The 13,089-nt window shown below is 40.5% G+C and overlaps 1 protein-coding gene across 2 annotated transcripts in view; it reads left to right on the forward strand.

Moving 5' to 3' along the window:
- The window catches only part of LOC148363314 (uncharacterized), a 16,072-nt gene extending 3,192 nt beyond the window's left edge, over positions 1 to 12,880 (forward strand). The window contains exons 2-5 of one of the 2 annotated variants that reach the window (XM_088340953.1): positions 2,366 to 2,546; positions 7,752 to 10,897; positions 12,569 to 12,616; positions 12,683 to 12,880. In XM_088340953.1, the coding sequence (XP_088197079.1) occupies positions 7,792 to 10,897; positions 12,569 to 12,616; positions 12,683 to 12,819 (3,291 nt within the window). In that variant the 5' untranslated portion in view covers positions 2,366 to 2,546; positions 7,752 to 7,791 and the 3' untranslated portion in view covers positions 12,820 to 12,880. The remainder of the gene's footprint in view (positions 1 to 2,365; positions 2,547 to 7,751; positions 10,898 to 12,568; positions 12,617 to 12,682) is intronic. The other variant, XM_088340954.1, reaches the window with a different exon arrangement.
- The last annotated feature ends 209 nt before the right edge of the window (positions 12,881 to 13,089 follow it).

Here is a 13,089-nt window from a genome sequence, read left to right on the forward strand (position 1 = left end):
AACACGCCTTATGGTTCTCCAAACACGCATGGCTATTGACTTAGCTTTAGCTCCTCAGGGTGGTGTTTGTGCCATAATAGGAGAACACTATTGCACCTACATACCTAATCACAATGAAACCATTGTTGACGCACTCCACACCATAAAGAATCTGAAAGACGCAATGGCAGCTGGCCATGAGAAGCCACCTAATTGGCTTGATTGGTTGTTTACAGGTACATAGTCCCAAGTTTTATTGAAAATCATTGGTCCCTTTTTGATTCTTATAATCATTTTTGTTTTTCTCTGCATTATCTGTTCAACTTTCATTGTCCCATTGCCCAAGAGAACAATCAGTAGGCTTTTTGTCGCCCAATATATCACTATAATTTGATAAACCTCGACGATGATAATGATATTAAGGATGATGATGATGTTGATGATGTTCCCATGTAATCACTGAGTTTTTTCCTTAACTTCATGTTTTGTATATCACCAGACCAAGAATGTTCTTGCCCTCATGCGAGGGGGGAGTTGGGGAATTTTCCTTACAACAAATACGCTACAAATAGCGGTAGGGTTTTTCGCCCCATCCTGGTGATGTACCCATTGTTGTGTTTTCATTATGATGTGTTTACCAGAAACAACAGGTTGCTCAAGAATGTTCTATATATATATATATATATATATATATATATATATATATATATATATATATATATATATATAGTGTATTTCTCTGAACATTCCCCTATTATTCACTGTCTATATATCTTTTGCTGTTTTAGTAGAAAATTCCACCCAATGATGTGTCAGTCTAATGTCCACCCAATGATGTTTCAGTCTAAAGTCCACCATACTTGTACTAAATAAAGCTAGCTGAGGCGGGGAAGAAGTCAAGATGGCGGCGCGTTGGGCAGACGCTGCGGCTCGGGCTCCAGTTCGTCTTTTGTTTTTCAGTGTCCCCTGATCCCTCTTATTTTCCCTTCGACTCCCTTCGCATTTACAATAATATCCACTACATCCCGAGGGATATACAGAGACCACCGGATCTCCCTGGAAGATTTGCCGCCTGCCGACAACGACGGAGCAAAGGCTGAGCTAAGCTAAGAAGGCGACCACACAGACCAGCGCTCCCAAGCATGTTCAACCAACGCCAGATCCATCGTCCACAATGAGTGAATTGAGCTGCGGATCGCCACCAACAACGTCCGGAATAGGAGGACTTTTTTTTTTGCCATCGCGGAGTCTTGGCTTTCCCGACACCGCATTACATCACCGGCTCGAACGAGACAAAGACTCCGGTAAAAACAGGGGTTGGAGACTACGCGCTACAATAATAGCGGAACCATTGACACACACTGCTCACTCTACTGTATATGCAGTTTCTAGCTATGTACCGGGAGAGTTAACTGTGGTCTTTGTTTGCTGTATACATTCCACCACTAACAGTTTCACCTGATGCTAACGTTAGCATAGCGCTAAATCTCCTGCCCGCTGCTAAACAGCAGCTTGCACACCCCAACGAAACTATATCGTCGACGGCGACTTTAATCGGGCATGTTTATGGACTGTACTCTCAAATCCATTCAATTGTGGACTGAGCAATTCGGAAAAACGTTGGACTATGTGTAATGTAAGATCAAACATCCCCCCCCCAAAAAGTCAGTTAGTTCTTTGTTCCTTGTGTCTTTGTTTCCTTATCCTCACTGTAAATGTGGAACTGGAGTCGTCCAATTTCGTTGTCACAGCATATCCCATGTTGTAAAAATAACAATAAAGGCATATTCTATTCTATTCTTCTATTCTATTCTAAGAAGGAGGACGATTGTGGAGCCGAGAACACATCCCCTGTGTTCCTCCCCGTTTCTCCCCTGCTGCAGCGGAACGAAAATGTATATTGTCGTTACCTGAATTCCTTTTTAGATCAGATGAACGGCCACACGGGGTTTGCCCTTAATTTGGACCTCACATCAACATAAACACTTTATAGCATACTCCTACCTTACTACACCGGAGCCTCCACTGACTCCGCTGTCATTTTGCAAGTGACCCTAGAGGTCAAAGAGGGGAGGGGATGGGAGCAAGAACGGTGCAAGGAATCAAATAGACTGAACCATTTAAAGGCAGTGAAGTATTGCTGACGTTGTGTTGTTCACATTTGTTGTTGTTTTACTTTTTTTGTTTTTTTTATCTAGCGTTTTACATTATATTTAAGCCTATCCTGACCTTTACTAAGGGTAACAGAGTTTGTAAAAAAATAATACAATAATTCTTGGGGGTACATATTTTCAACGTTCTTAAGTTACCCCCAAAACGGGCTGGTTACGCCCATGAATATTACAATGAAAAAAAACACCCAATTTCTGATTTGCATTGATTTCAGAGAATGGGCTAATATAGCCTTCTCGTTCGTGAACGACACATCAGTAGAAGTGAAACCAAAAAGTTGGAAGCTGCGGAGCGGGATCAACTTTCCGTTTCAAACATTCTCATCGAGGAAGTGACGGTTATGAATATTTCACGCTTCGCTCTTCGTCTCGTGTTTAACTGCTCCTGTGGAAACGGTAAGTCATCGTTTCACTTTCAATATGTCTAGAATGCACGCTGGGTTCGTCCAGGCATGACGCGCATTTGTTAAAGTTTTGTCTTCGCCATTGTTCACTCAGCAGTACAAACGGGTAGCATCAACGAGAGGAGAGGAGAGGCGAGGCCTTGAGACTAAAATATCACTTCGAGTGATGTAATTATTTTTCATTTAGACACAAATCTTGCCATGATCAGTACCTCGGCACCACCATGTGACTTAATTAGCATGATGTTTAAAGGTCTGTGATAGTTAGTTTTTTTCCCGGTCTTCAGACGCTGCACAGGGGTCCTTGTCTTATATCTTCGTTTTATAGTTTTGTTACCAGCGTAGTAAAATCTCAAGCGAACGTTCAGCCTTTCGGAGTAGTGTCAAGCTGTTCGTCGCCACTTTTCGAAAGTAAACATTTTGCAACGTTATCTCAAGAAGACGACAGGAAGCCGCCCTATCCGAACTCAACAATGGGCTGCTGCGGTGACTTTTTATGTAACTTTTGTTAAAGTAAAACATTATTGTAAATCTGATTGTTATGAATCATGTCATGCCACATGAGCACCACATAACGCGATTTCAGTGATAACCAGATATTTTATGGCAGTAGAAGTTTGATTTTAGTAGGGCTGCAACTATCCATCCATTCATTATCTGCACCGCTTATCCTCAGTAGGGTCGCAGGGGCGCTGGAGCCCATCCCAGCCATCTTCGGGCAGTGGGCAGGGGACACCCTGAACTGGTTTCCAGCCAATCGCAGGGCACACAGGGACAGACAATTCGCTTGCTCATTTACACCTAGGGACAATTTGGACTGGCCAATTAACCCAACATGCATGTTTTTGAAATGTGGGAGGAAACCGGGATGCCCGGAGGAAACCCACACAAGCACAGGGAGAACATGCAAACTTCACTCAGGAGGTTCGAACTCATGACCTCAGAACTGTGCCGCACACGCATTAACCACTGCCCCGCCGGGCTGCAACTAATGATTTTTAAAATAATCGTCAATTTATTACGATTAGTTTTTGGATAAAACAAAAACACATTCATTTCCTCTTCTTTATTAGGATAATAAAGTTTCGTCGACGATTAAGAAACTAGTGCACAAAAAAGAATATTCTACAATATTAAATAACAAACGCAATACATACAAATGTATGCTATACAGCCGGCACAGTGGTTAGCACGTGTGTAGCACAGATCTAAGGTAATGAAATCGAACCTTCCTAGGTGGAGTTTGCATGTTCTCCCCGTGCTTGCGTGGGTTTCCTCCGGGCACTCCAGTTTCCTCCCACATTCCGAAAACATGCATTCCAGGTTAATTAGCCAGTCATAATTGTCCCTAGGTGCGAATGAGCGATTGAATTGTCTGTCTCTGTGTGCCCTGCGACCGGCTGGCAACCAGTTCAGGGTGTCTCTTGCCCACTGCTGGAAGATAGTTGGGATGGGCTGCAGCACCCCCGCGACCCTGCTGAGGATAAGCGGTGCAGCTAATGGATGGATGGAGGGTATGCTAAACACCTGCAAATATATACCTTTTTTGTTTTTTTGAAAGTGCAAAAAGGTTTTCTTGTTGTTAAGGGACATGAGCTTTTGAAACATAACATAAATGCAAATGTGAAGACCTAGTAACGTGATTTTTTTAACATTACGACGCAAAAAGTATCAATCACGCAGGCTCACCAACTCACCCACTCTTCTTTCTTGTAGAACTTCTTTAAGAAAACGTTAGCATGTCAATGAGGATCATGTTGAGGATGCGCTCAGTGATGAAAACTGCTTGCATGATATCTCCTCATGATTAAGCTTGTCATCGTTTGCTGTTTTCTAATGAGATAAGAAAGAAGAGTATGAGAATGTTTTATGGCACAACTTACAAGGACACAATAATCAACCAGAATTTGCCGGAAAAGTAAATTTTATGCTTAATCTTAAACTTGTTAACACTGTTGTGTGCAAGTTAAGATTTTTAAGAAAGTACAATTAAACACTGCTTACAATTATAAGTGTAACAAGGGTGGGCTCTTAAAAACATCAGCTTCAGCCTACTCCCTTTGGGCACATGTTTATGGTAATATTGTACGGTTTAGCTGTTTTTTGTGTGTGTGTTTGGTGCAAATATTTTGCTGTTCCCTTTTGTTAATTAGTGGTTGAAAGTGTTTTAGTGCTGTGCCCAAATAATTTTTAGTTTTTATTTCAATTAAATGAATGCATTATCTCGCTCGCACACACGCAGTTATTAATAAGCTAACAAGCAAATGCTAGCATTAAGCAAACGACCTGAGTTTAACGTTACGTTTCCTCACTAAATCACTTAGAAAATTATGCTTTTTTTTTCTTGACCCCTTAACATTCCTTTAAATTCTGCCTAAAATCCCAATCAAAACATCCATCCATTATCTGCACCGCTTGTCCTCAGTAGGGTCACAGGGGCGCTGGAGCCCATCTCAGCTGTCTTTGGGCAGTGGGCAGAGGACACCCTTAACTGTTTGCCAGCCAGTCACAAGCCACACAGACACTTACACCCACTTGCTCATTCACACCTCGGGAGATTTTGGACTGGCTATATTACTACGTCTTATGCCGATATCAATTCGATTTAGGTTAATTATGCAGCCCTAATATTTACTAATTTCTTTGCTACCCCCATCAATATAAAATTATTTTTTCTCTTTTCGTCTTTCTAGAGGTTTGCGTTTGAAGCAAGCATTTTCTTCTGTCTGTCTTTGCCCTTTGCATGCCACACTATCAAATATAAACAAAGAAAATCCCCACAGGTTCCCTTTCCCAACGCTGGCTAGCACGTGGGGCCAAAAAATGTACTCTTGTGAAACCGATGATGTTTCCTTTCCCAACGCCGGCTAGCAAGTGCTCTTATCTCCTGATAAGGAGACAAACGGAGAAAAACAAAATTCCGAACTTGTTACGTGATACCGAACCGCCTTTTGGGTTGTACTCAAACTGAAGCTATAAAAGCATTGTTATGTCTGGAGTTCTCTGAGTTCTTTTGGGATGACGAAATAAAAGGCTCCCCCTCATGGCTGGTTCACGAAAGAAGACTTAAAAGATTATCGAACCTACATTTTCTTCTACAATACACCTGCAAATATATACTTTTTTAATAAAGTGCAATAAAGGCATCTTTGTTGTTTAATGGACATGCATACCTGCCAAGTTCTGCGGTTTTGCCGTAATGAGTACGGTTTTCTTTAACCCTCTACGGTGTTACGATTGGGTCACATGAACTTCGGTTTTCCCTTTTAAAAAAAATAAAATCGTAAAAACATTCCACTGCAAGATAGAGACAAAGTACCATTTAAACAACTGCTATATCAGCACTACGAGTCGTCTGGCAGTGCTGATATATCACTGCGCGAGGTTTATTTTTAGCTCAATTTTGCTAAAGTTAAATCAACCCACGCATGTTTATGGCTTTTCAGTCCCTTATTATCTGCTCTTCAGTGAATAAAAATCTTTTGGCCTCGCATGTTCAATTGACACTGGTGGGCCTTGCTTCACTTTGAGAAGTGACTGATTCAATGGAGCAGTGACACTTAGAAATGTGCCAGTGAAATTGTTTGCATGATATATTGAGATTTAGCCTATAGTTTGTTTATTGCTTAAATATGTGCTGAAGTCAGTTAAGTGAAATGGGGAATTTCTAAGATAAACAGCAGCATCCCCCCATGTATGTTTTCGATCAGGGGATGGTGTAATTGATAGTCTGGTGTTTGCAACAATCTGTGGTCTGTGCATCCCTTTGAGACTTTTTGTGATTAAGGGCTTTACAAATAAACATGACTTAACTTACTAACTCACTCTTCCTTGTTTGAGAACTTTGCATTGCAATTCAAAAAATGTGAGCATGTTAATGAAGGTCTCCGTGATGACAGCTGCTTTCTCTTTTTCTCATCATGAAGCGTATCAATTTTTTAGTTTTCCATTGAGATAAGAACATGTAGTTTGAGTATTATTATGGAACAATTTACAAGGATGCAATAATCACCTGAACTTTGCCCAAAAAGTAAAATTTTAATCTTAATCTTAAACTTATTAACACCATTGTGTGTAAATTGAGCTTTTTTTTTTTATAAAGCACAATTAAACACTGTTTAAGCCTACTCCCTTTGGGCGCATGTTTTTGATAATATTGTAATGTTCAGCTGATTTTTTTTGTGTGTATTTTTGGGGCAAATAATGTGTTGTTCCCCTTTGTTAATTAGTGGTTGGTAGTGTATTTTTTGTGATTTACCCAAATAAACTTCATTCTTTCATTTAACTTAAATAAAAAGTATCTCGCTCACACACACACACAGTCACTATTAAGTTATCAAGTAAACGCTAGCACATCAAGCGCGCGACCAGAGACCAACATTACGTTCCCTCACTTAGTCACTCAGACTTTGCCAGAAAATTAAAACACACCTGTAAGGTAAATTGAACTATAAATCTGTGTCTCTTTGTTACCATTCAGATTCGCTGAGGGTGATGTGACCTTATATTCAACCCATAGGAACAATGTAAGATCTCACTGCACTTCTGCTGATAAAACCCAATGTCTCAAACATATCCTTGCGGTCTTAAATGTTTTATGTTCTGGTTAAGTCTCCAAGATAACAAAACAGCATCCGTCCATCTGTGCTTGAGTTTAAATTAACTGGGTTATTATATATTGATATATCCTGATGAAATTGTCTGAGAGAAGGTAGCTTTCTTTTAAGTCATACCCTGTTTCGCTCTCTGTGTGAATGTCCCCATTGTTCATTGTGTTTAAGCTCACGACCGGAACGGTATAAAAAGGCAGGACAATTTGGGACTAAACACACTTCAGCAGGCTTCATTCTGTCCATTCTGTCTTTTTTTCCACATGTGGGCGGAGTGATCAGCCCTTTGAGACTCTTTGTGATTAAGGGCTATACAAATAAAAATGACTTGAAATGACTTAATCCAAAGTAATAGAGGTCTTGATCTGACAAACCAATCTCCTTTCCTTCACTCTGTGACCTCTACATCATAAAAGGGAATAACTTAATTTTTTTACTAATCGTTAAAATTCTTGTTTTCTATTTTACAGCCATCACTTTATGGGTTTGGTGCTTTTTGAAGTAACTTCTGTGCCCTTGACCTTGTTTTGGTTTTTGGTTTAAAGTTTACCCCAATATTTTTACCACATTGTGCATTTTTCTTGCAGGGCATTTCTTCTCGATTGGAACCTAGAAGAAACACTCAACATGTACGTGCAAGGTCTAAATGGACAACACCAAAGACTAAGCCCAATCTCAAAACATCAGGCTCAATATGCTCACAACACGGTGTATCCTGGATTGAGAGAGCAACAAGGTGTCTTTTCTTCCAATGGTGGTGAATCATGCAACCAAACTCAACTTTCTCATCAGGGGGCTAGAGAGTTTCACATCAATCACCAGAGGCCAATTGCATATTTGCAGAACCCGTTGGGTAATGTCCAAGGAGGACACTTTTTTGTGGTAACTGAACATCAAGGCGCTGTTAATCATCAATCAGTTAAACCCACGTCTGATTCAATGATCCAATCTTCTTATGCCAGTGACATGCACAGTACTTCTGTCAACAAAGCCCTACATTCCCTTAATCCTTCTGCCAATGCTACAGATGTGTGTTTTGGGAATTTTAACAGTGGTGCTAGAGGCTCATCTGCTGTACAGAGATTGCAGGTATCCAATTGGAATCAGCCACCAACACAGCAACATGTATCTACTTGTAGTCAAACCCAGGCCTCCCCACTATTGGAAACGACGCATTATAAATCTGTGAAACCCCCGGAAGGATGTACAATTTTTCAACAAACTACAACACGACAAAGTGAGCAGCCAATCGCAAAGGACTTTGAAAGAGACCGCCTGTACCTGAAAACATACCCACTGATTTCGTCAATGCTGCTTGACTCAGGCCTCCGGAACAATTCCCTCCAATCATTACCAACTAATACACGGAAGGAAAACCCTATCCCTGCAAGAGTTGTGGCAGTCGTGCTACCACTGGCTACGCAGTCCAATACAGATATAATTGGTACGACAAAAAAAAACATCACAACTCCCAGCCTCAATCAACCAACTTTGGACATGAAAGGAAAGACTTTAGAAGATAATATCAGAAATCCCCTCAGCAAAATTGTCCAACAATCCAACACAAGTCTAAATATGGATAAATCAGCTGGCAGACAAATGCATGACATGTTAAGTAAAGATCAGAGCGTCTGTCTTTTGGTTAACAAAAGTACAGACTGCATGCTAAGTAAAGGTCCAAGTGTGGTAGAGATTACAGCTAACGACAAGGATTCGGCCAAAAAAGCTGAGATGGTGCATATTAGAGAGGCTAATAATTTCAAACTTGCTTCTCTCCCAATAAAAAAATGGACCTTGAAAGAGTTAGCTTCGTTGTATAAAATATTTCCACAACAAAATTTTGCTAAAATTGATGAATTATATATCCAACTACAAGTCATGTTTTGGGCTGCCCGCTTTGAGAATTTCGGTTTTCCTAAAGAACCAAGTTTCTGTCGTACGCTGGTAAATTATGCCAAGGCATTTTGTGACAAGTACGTGAATGAAGACACTGTTGTGCTTTCACAGGTACAACCTTCATTTGCTGAGCAACTGAAAAACTTTCGTGTTCTTGAACATGAAGATGTTTGCATAGAACAGCCCTATACATCAACATGGTTAAATCAAAACAAACAGCTGGATGACATTGACAAAGAATTCGGCCCAAATTATTACAGGTGTGTGGATGGCCCACAAACACAACCAGTTGAAAGTGTCCATGCCATTTCATCCTCTGCTGATAGTAACGTTCCCAACCCTGATGCTGATGCACAAGAAAACAGTCGTGAAGACCCCCTTTATCAATTTCAAATACAAGTTTTGCCACCAGAAGAAGCAAAAATGATTTATGAGCAAAGTCATGTCAATAACCAAAGTACAAAAATTACTAGTCAACCAGAGAAAGCGACACACACATGTACTATTGTGGCAGAAGAACCACGCAGAAATTCACCTGGTGCAAGCGGATCCGAAAGGCTTGACGAGATCAAATGTTACTGCTGCATTGGAAAGTGGAAAGAAGTCACTCTTGGTTCCACAGTTACATCACATGATAAGTGCCAATGCAAGGAAAATGAGCGTGAGCTCACAAAAAGGCAAGAAAAAATGAACTCTTTACACTTTGAACTAGAACTTGATCATGAATCACGGTCCAAAGGAGGAGAAAAGGAACCTATAAGCAACGAGCAAACAACCAGCAGCTTTCCAACCATAAGTTGGCTTCAAATATCCACTAAGATAAGTGAGATCTTTGAATTAAATAGTGATGAAGAAATAAATGACCTAGATGGGCCGCCTAAAAAAAGCCAGGTGACAATGAAAGCCCATAACAAAGACATTGTCTCTAGTTGTGACAATAGTACCATATGTATCTCTGAAAGTGAGGGGGAAGAAACGGTTAACCCCTGTTTGAAGCTGGAAAAAGAAAGCCATGCAACTGGAAATGAGAGAACAATGAGAGGAAATGAACACGAAAATGTTGACAAAGCTAAACGGAAATATGTGGAACATTTCGTGGTGGTAAGCAGCAGTGACGACGATTCTATGACCACAAATCAAATTCAGACTCCAACGTCACCCATCATTGAGCATATTGAAAAAGCGCAAGAAGAACCCATACATGTGACAAAGCCAACTTTGGAAACTGCCTTATCGATACAATTCAGTCCAAAGTCAGTAACTCTGACAAATGCCAGTAAAACTAATGAAAGGAAACGCAAGAGACTTAATCCAAACACTATTTTTCCATACTTGAGGAAGTTGATGAACAAAAAACACAAGTCTCCTGAAGGTTTAAAAAATAGGAGTGTTTGTTCGTTTGCTGACCCCTTACTGTCGGACAGGACAGCCCAGTTGAGGGTGTTTGGCTCACCGCAGGAAAATCCAGCTCCCAACAGTCGTCTAAATTGCACCATAAAACCACCGCAAGTTACTTCTACCAGGGTTAACTCCCACCCAGCACGGCAAAATGGTACCCCACACTATTTCAGTTCAAAAAACGCTTTATTTAAAACTAAAGTCAATTCCAAAACCAAAGTGAAACTAAAAACCAAAGAAAAGAACATTTGCTCCAGAAAGAACACAAATTTTGTTGTCCAACAATATCGCCCTGTTCAACACCAGAGGAAGAATGAAAGTGACCCAAGAACTGATTCACCTGTACAGGAGAATGTCCTGAAGTTCAGTGTTTTGCCCACTAGCTTCAGCTTCCAAAATGAATCATTAGGCCCAACAGAAATGACAGAACCTTCTTCAGGTAAATGAAATGAAATGAAATGATCTGCATTTATATAGCGCTTTTCAAGTCAATGACTTCCCAAAGCGCTTTACAATGTGCTCCACATTTCCCAATAGCGGCCTTGCAGCCATGTAAGGCGCTAACCTGCTTATAAGGGGTATTAGGGGTTCAGTGTCTTACCCAAGGACACTTCGACATATAACACGGACGAGCCGGGATTCGAACTAGGATCCCTTGATCTCAAGACGAGCGCCCTACCTCCTGAGCTACTGCCGCCTAAGTTATCTAAATGATCTAACCCAAAGTTTCACAACCTTTTGAGTAGAGTTTGACCGATTATTGGGTGGGCCTATTATCTGTACCGATATTTAGTCATTTGAGTGATATCAGTATCAGCAATTTTTTTTTTATTCGGCAGGCCTATTATCAAGCCACAGAATAATACAGCTGAGGCTTTGTTTCACTCTCTTCTACATCTTCCCCCATCTCATTTTTTCTTTTAAATAATTTAAGTGGTATTGGTTGTATTGACATTTGTAGTTATTTATTGTAAAAAAAATGTATACGGAATTATTTAAGTTTTTATGTTACTTTATCAGCATGCAGCACAGTGGTTATCGTGTGTGCGGCACAGTTCGGAGGTCATGAGATCGAACCTTCCTGTGTGGAGTTTGCATGTTCTCCCCGTGCTTGCGAGGGTTTCCTCCGGGCACTCCGGTTTCCTCCCACATTCCCAAAACCTGCATGTTAGGTTAATTGGCCCGTCCAAATTGTCCCTAGGTGTGAAAGAGCGAGTGAGTTGTCTGTCTCTGTGTGCCCTGCGACTGGCTGGCAACCAGCTCAGGGTGTCCCCTGCCCACTGCCCGGAGATGGCTAGGATGGGCTCCAGCACCCCCGCGACCCTACTGAGGATAAGCGGTGCAGCTAATGAATGGATGGATGGATGTTCCTTTATACGAGTTGCTGCTAAACCCAATTTTATCTTCCTCACTGTTGGTAGTCAGACTGTTGAGAAGCAAAGACGTGTCTGTATGATGTCACCAGTCAATGGTCCGTTTGAAGTCTCCAAATAGCTATGTTTAGAAAAGCCCAGACATACCCTTAGAAAAAATGTAAAGTACTTATTCTTAGTTTGTCAGACTGTGATCGGCTTTGACCTGGGACCAAATAAGGCTTTATGTTATTGTCACAGCCGTTTTCCAGCTAACATGCCAATGCTACACTCATCTGCAAGCATGCGATTGTAAAAATCAGTCGGGAATAAACATTTTCTATTTCTGTGTTTTCCAACTTAGATTCCACAATGTTAGTAGCTCTTGTAGTGATTATTTGAGTTGGGGACAAAACTTTAGTGTGTTCCCGTTTAAAAGAGACTAAATCTGTACGGATTCTCCAATCAGTTCGACAACAGCATTCAATTTACTCTGGGTACATCTTGTATTGGGATTTTGGACTCATTTGACAAATTGCGAAGAGGTTTATGTAATTGGCACCCTCTTCTGGGGAGCTTTGTTAAGGTTGCTGTCTCTAAATCCTTGAAAAAACTACAGTGTCTTGTGATTAAGCAAATTATACTGAGTCACATCGAAATATTGATTAGATTTCAGGTAATAGTGCAGCCCGACTGCCAACATGTCTTTTAAAAGGTGCATTCATAATCTTCCTCTTGATTTTTTTTATCCCTTCTAGGTGAAACTTTGCGTCAATCTGAAAAGAAAAGCTCCAACATCAATAGAGGTGACTAATTTAAGTCTTGTAAAATATTGTATTAAAGTATATTAATTTGTGAATTTCAATATACAGTGGATGTGTGGCAATGTTTTTCCAAGGAGAAGCCTTCTACTATGCACCTAGAACCTGTGTCTAAGAGCGCTGGTGTTTTTGCAGAGTATCAGAAGAAATACATGCAGAAGTCAAAGTCCTTCAGTATTCCGAAGTAGTTAAGCTTCTATTTATTATCTGAAGAAAATGTGTTTTGTGCCAATAAAGTGTTAAAGTCAATTTCTCAAGAATTTGTGTGTACACCTCAGCAGAGAAGGGAAGTACAGTGGAACCTCGGTTCTCGACCATAATCCGTTCCAGAACCCTGTTCGAAAATCGATTTTTTTTTTCGATCACCCAAAATCGTTTTTCCCATTAAAAGTAATGTAAAATCATTTTAATCCGTTCCAAAACCCTGAATGTTTACCATGAACGTAAACACGAAGTTA

This window comes from Urocampus carinirostris, chromosome 7 (assembly GCF_059441175.1).
Source record: "Urocampus carinirostris isolate Australia breed hairy pipefish chromosome 7, RoL_Ucar_1.0, whole genome shotgun sequence".
Taxonomy (NCBI): Eukaryota; Metazoa; Chordata; class Actinopteri; order Syngnathiformes; family Syngnathidae; genus Urocampus; species Urocampus carinirostris.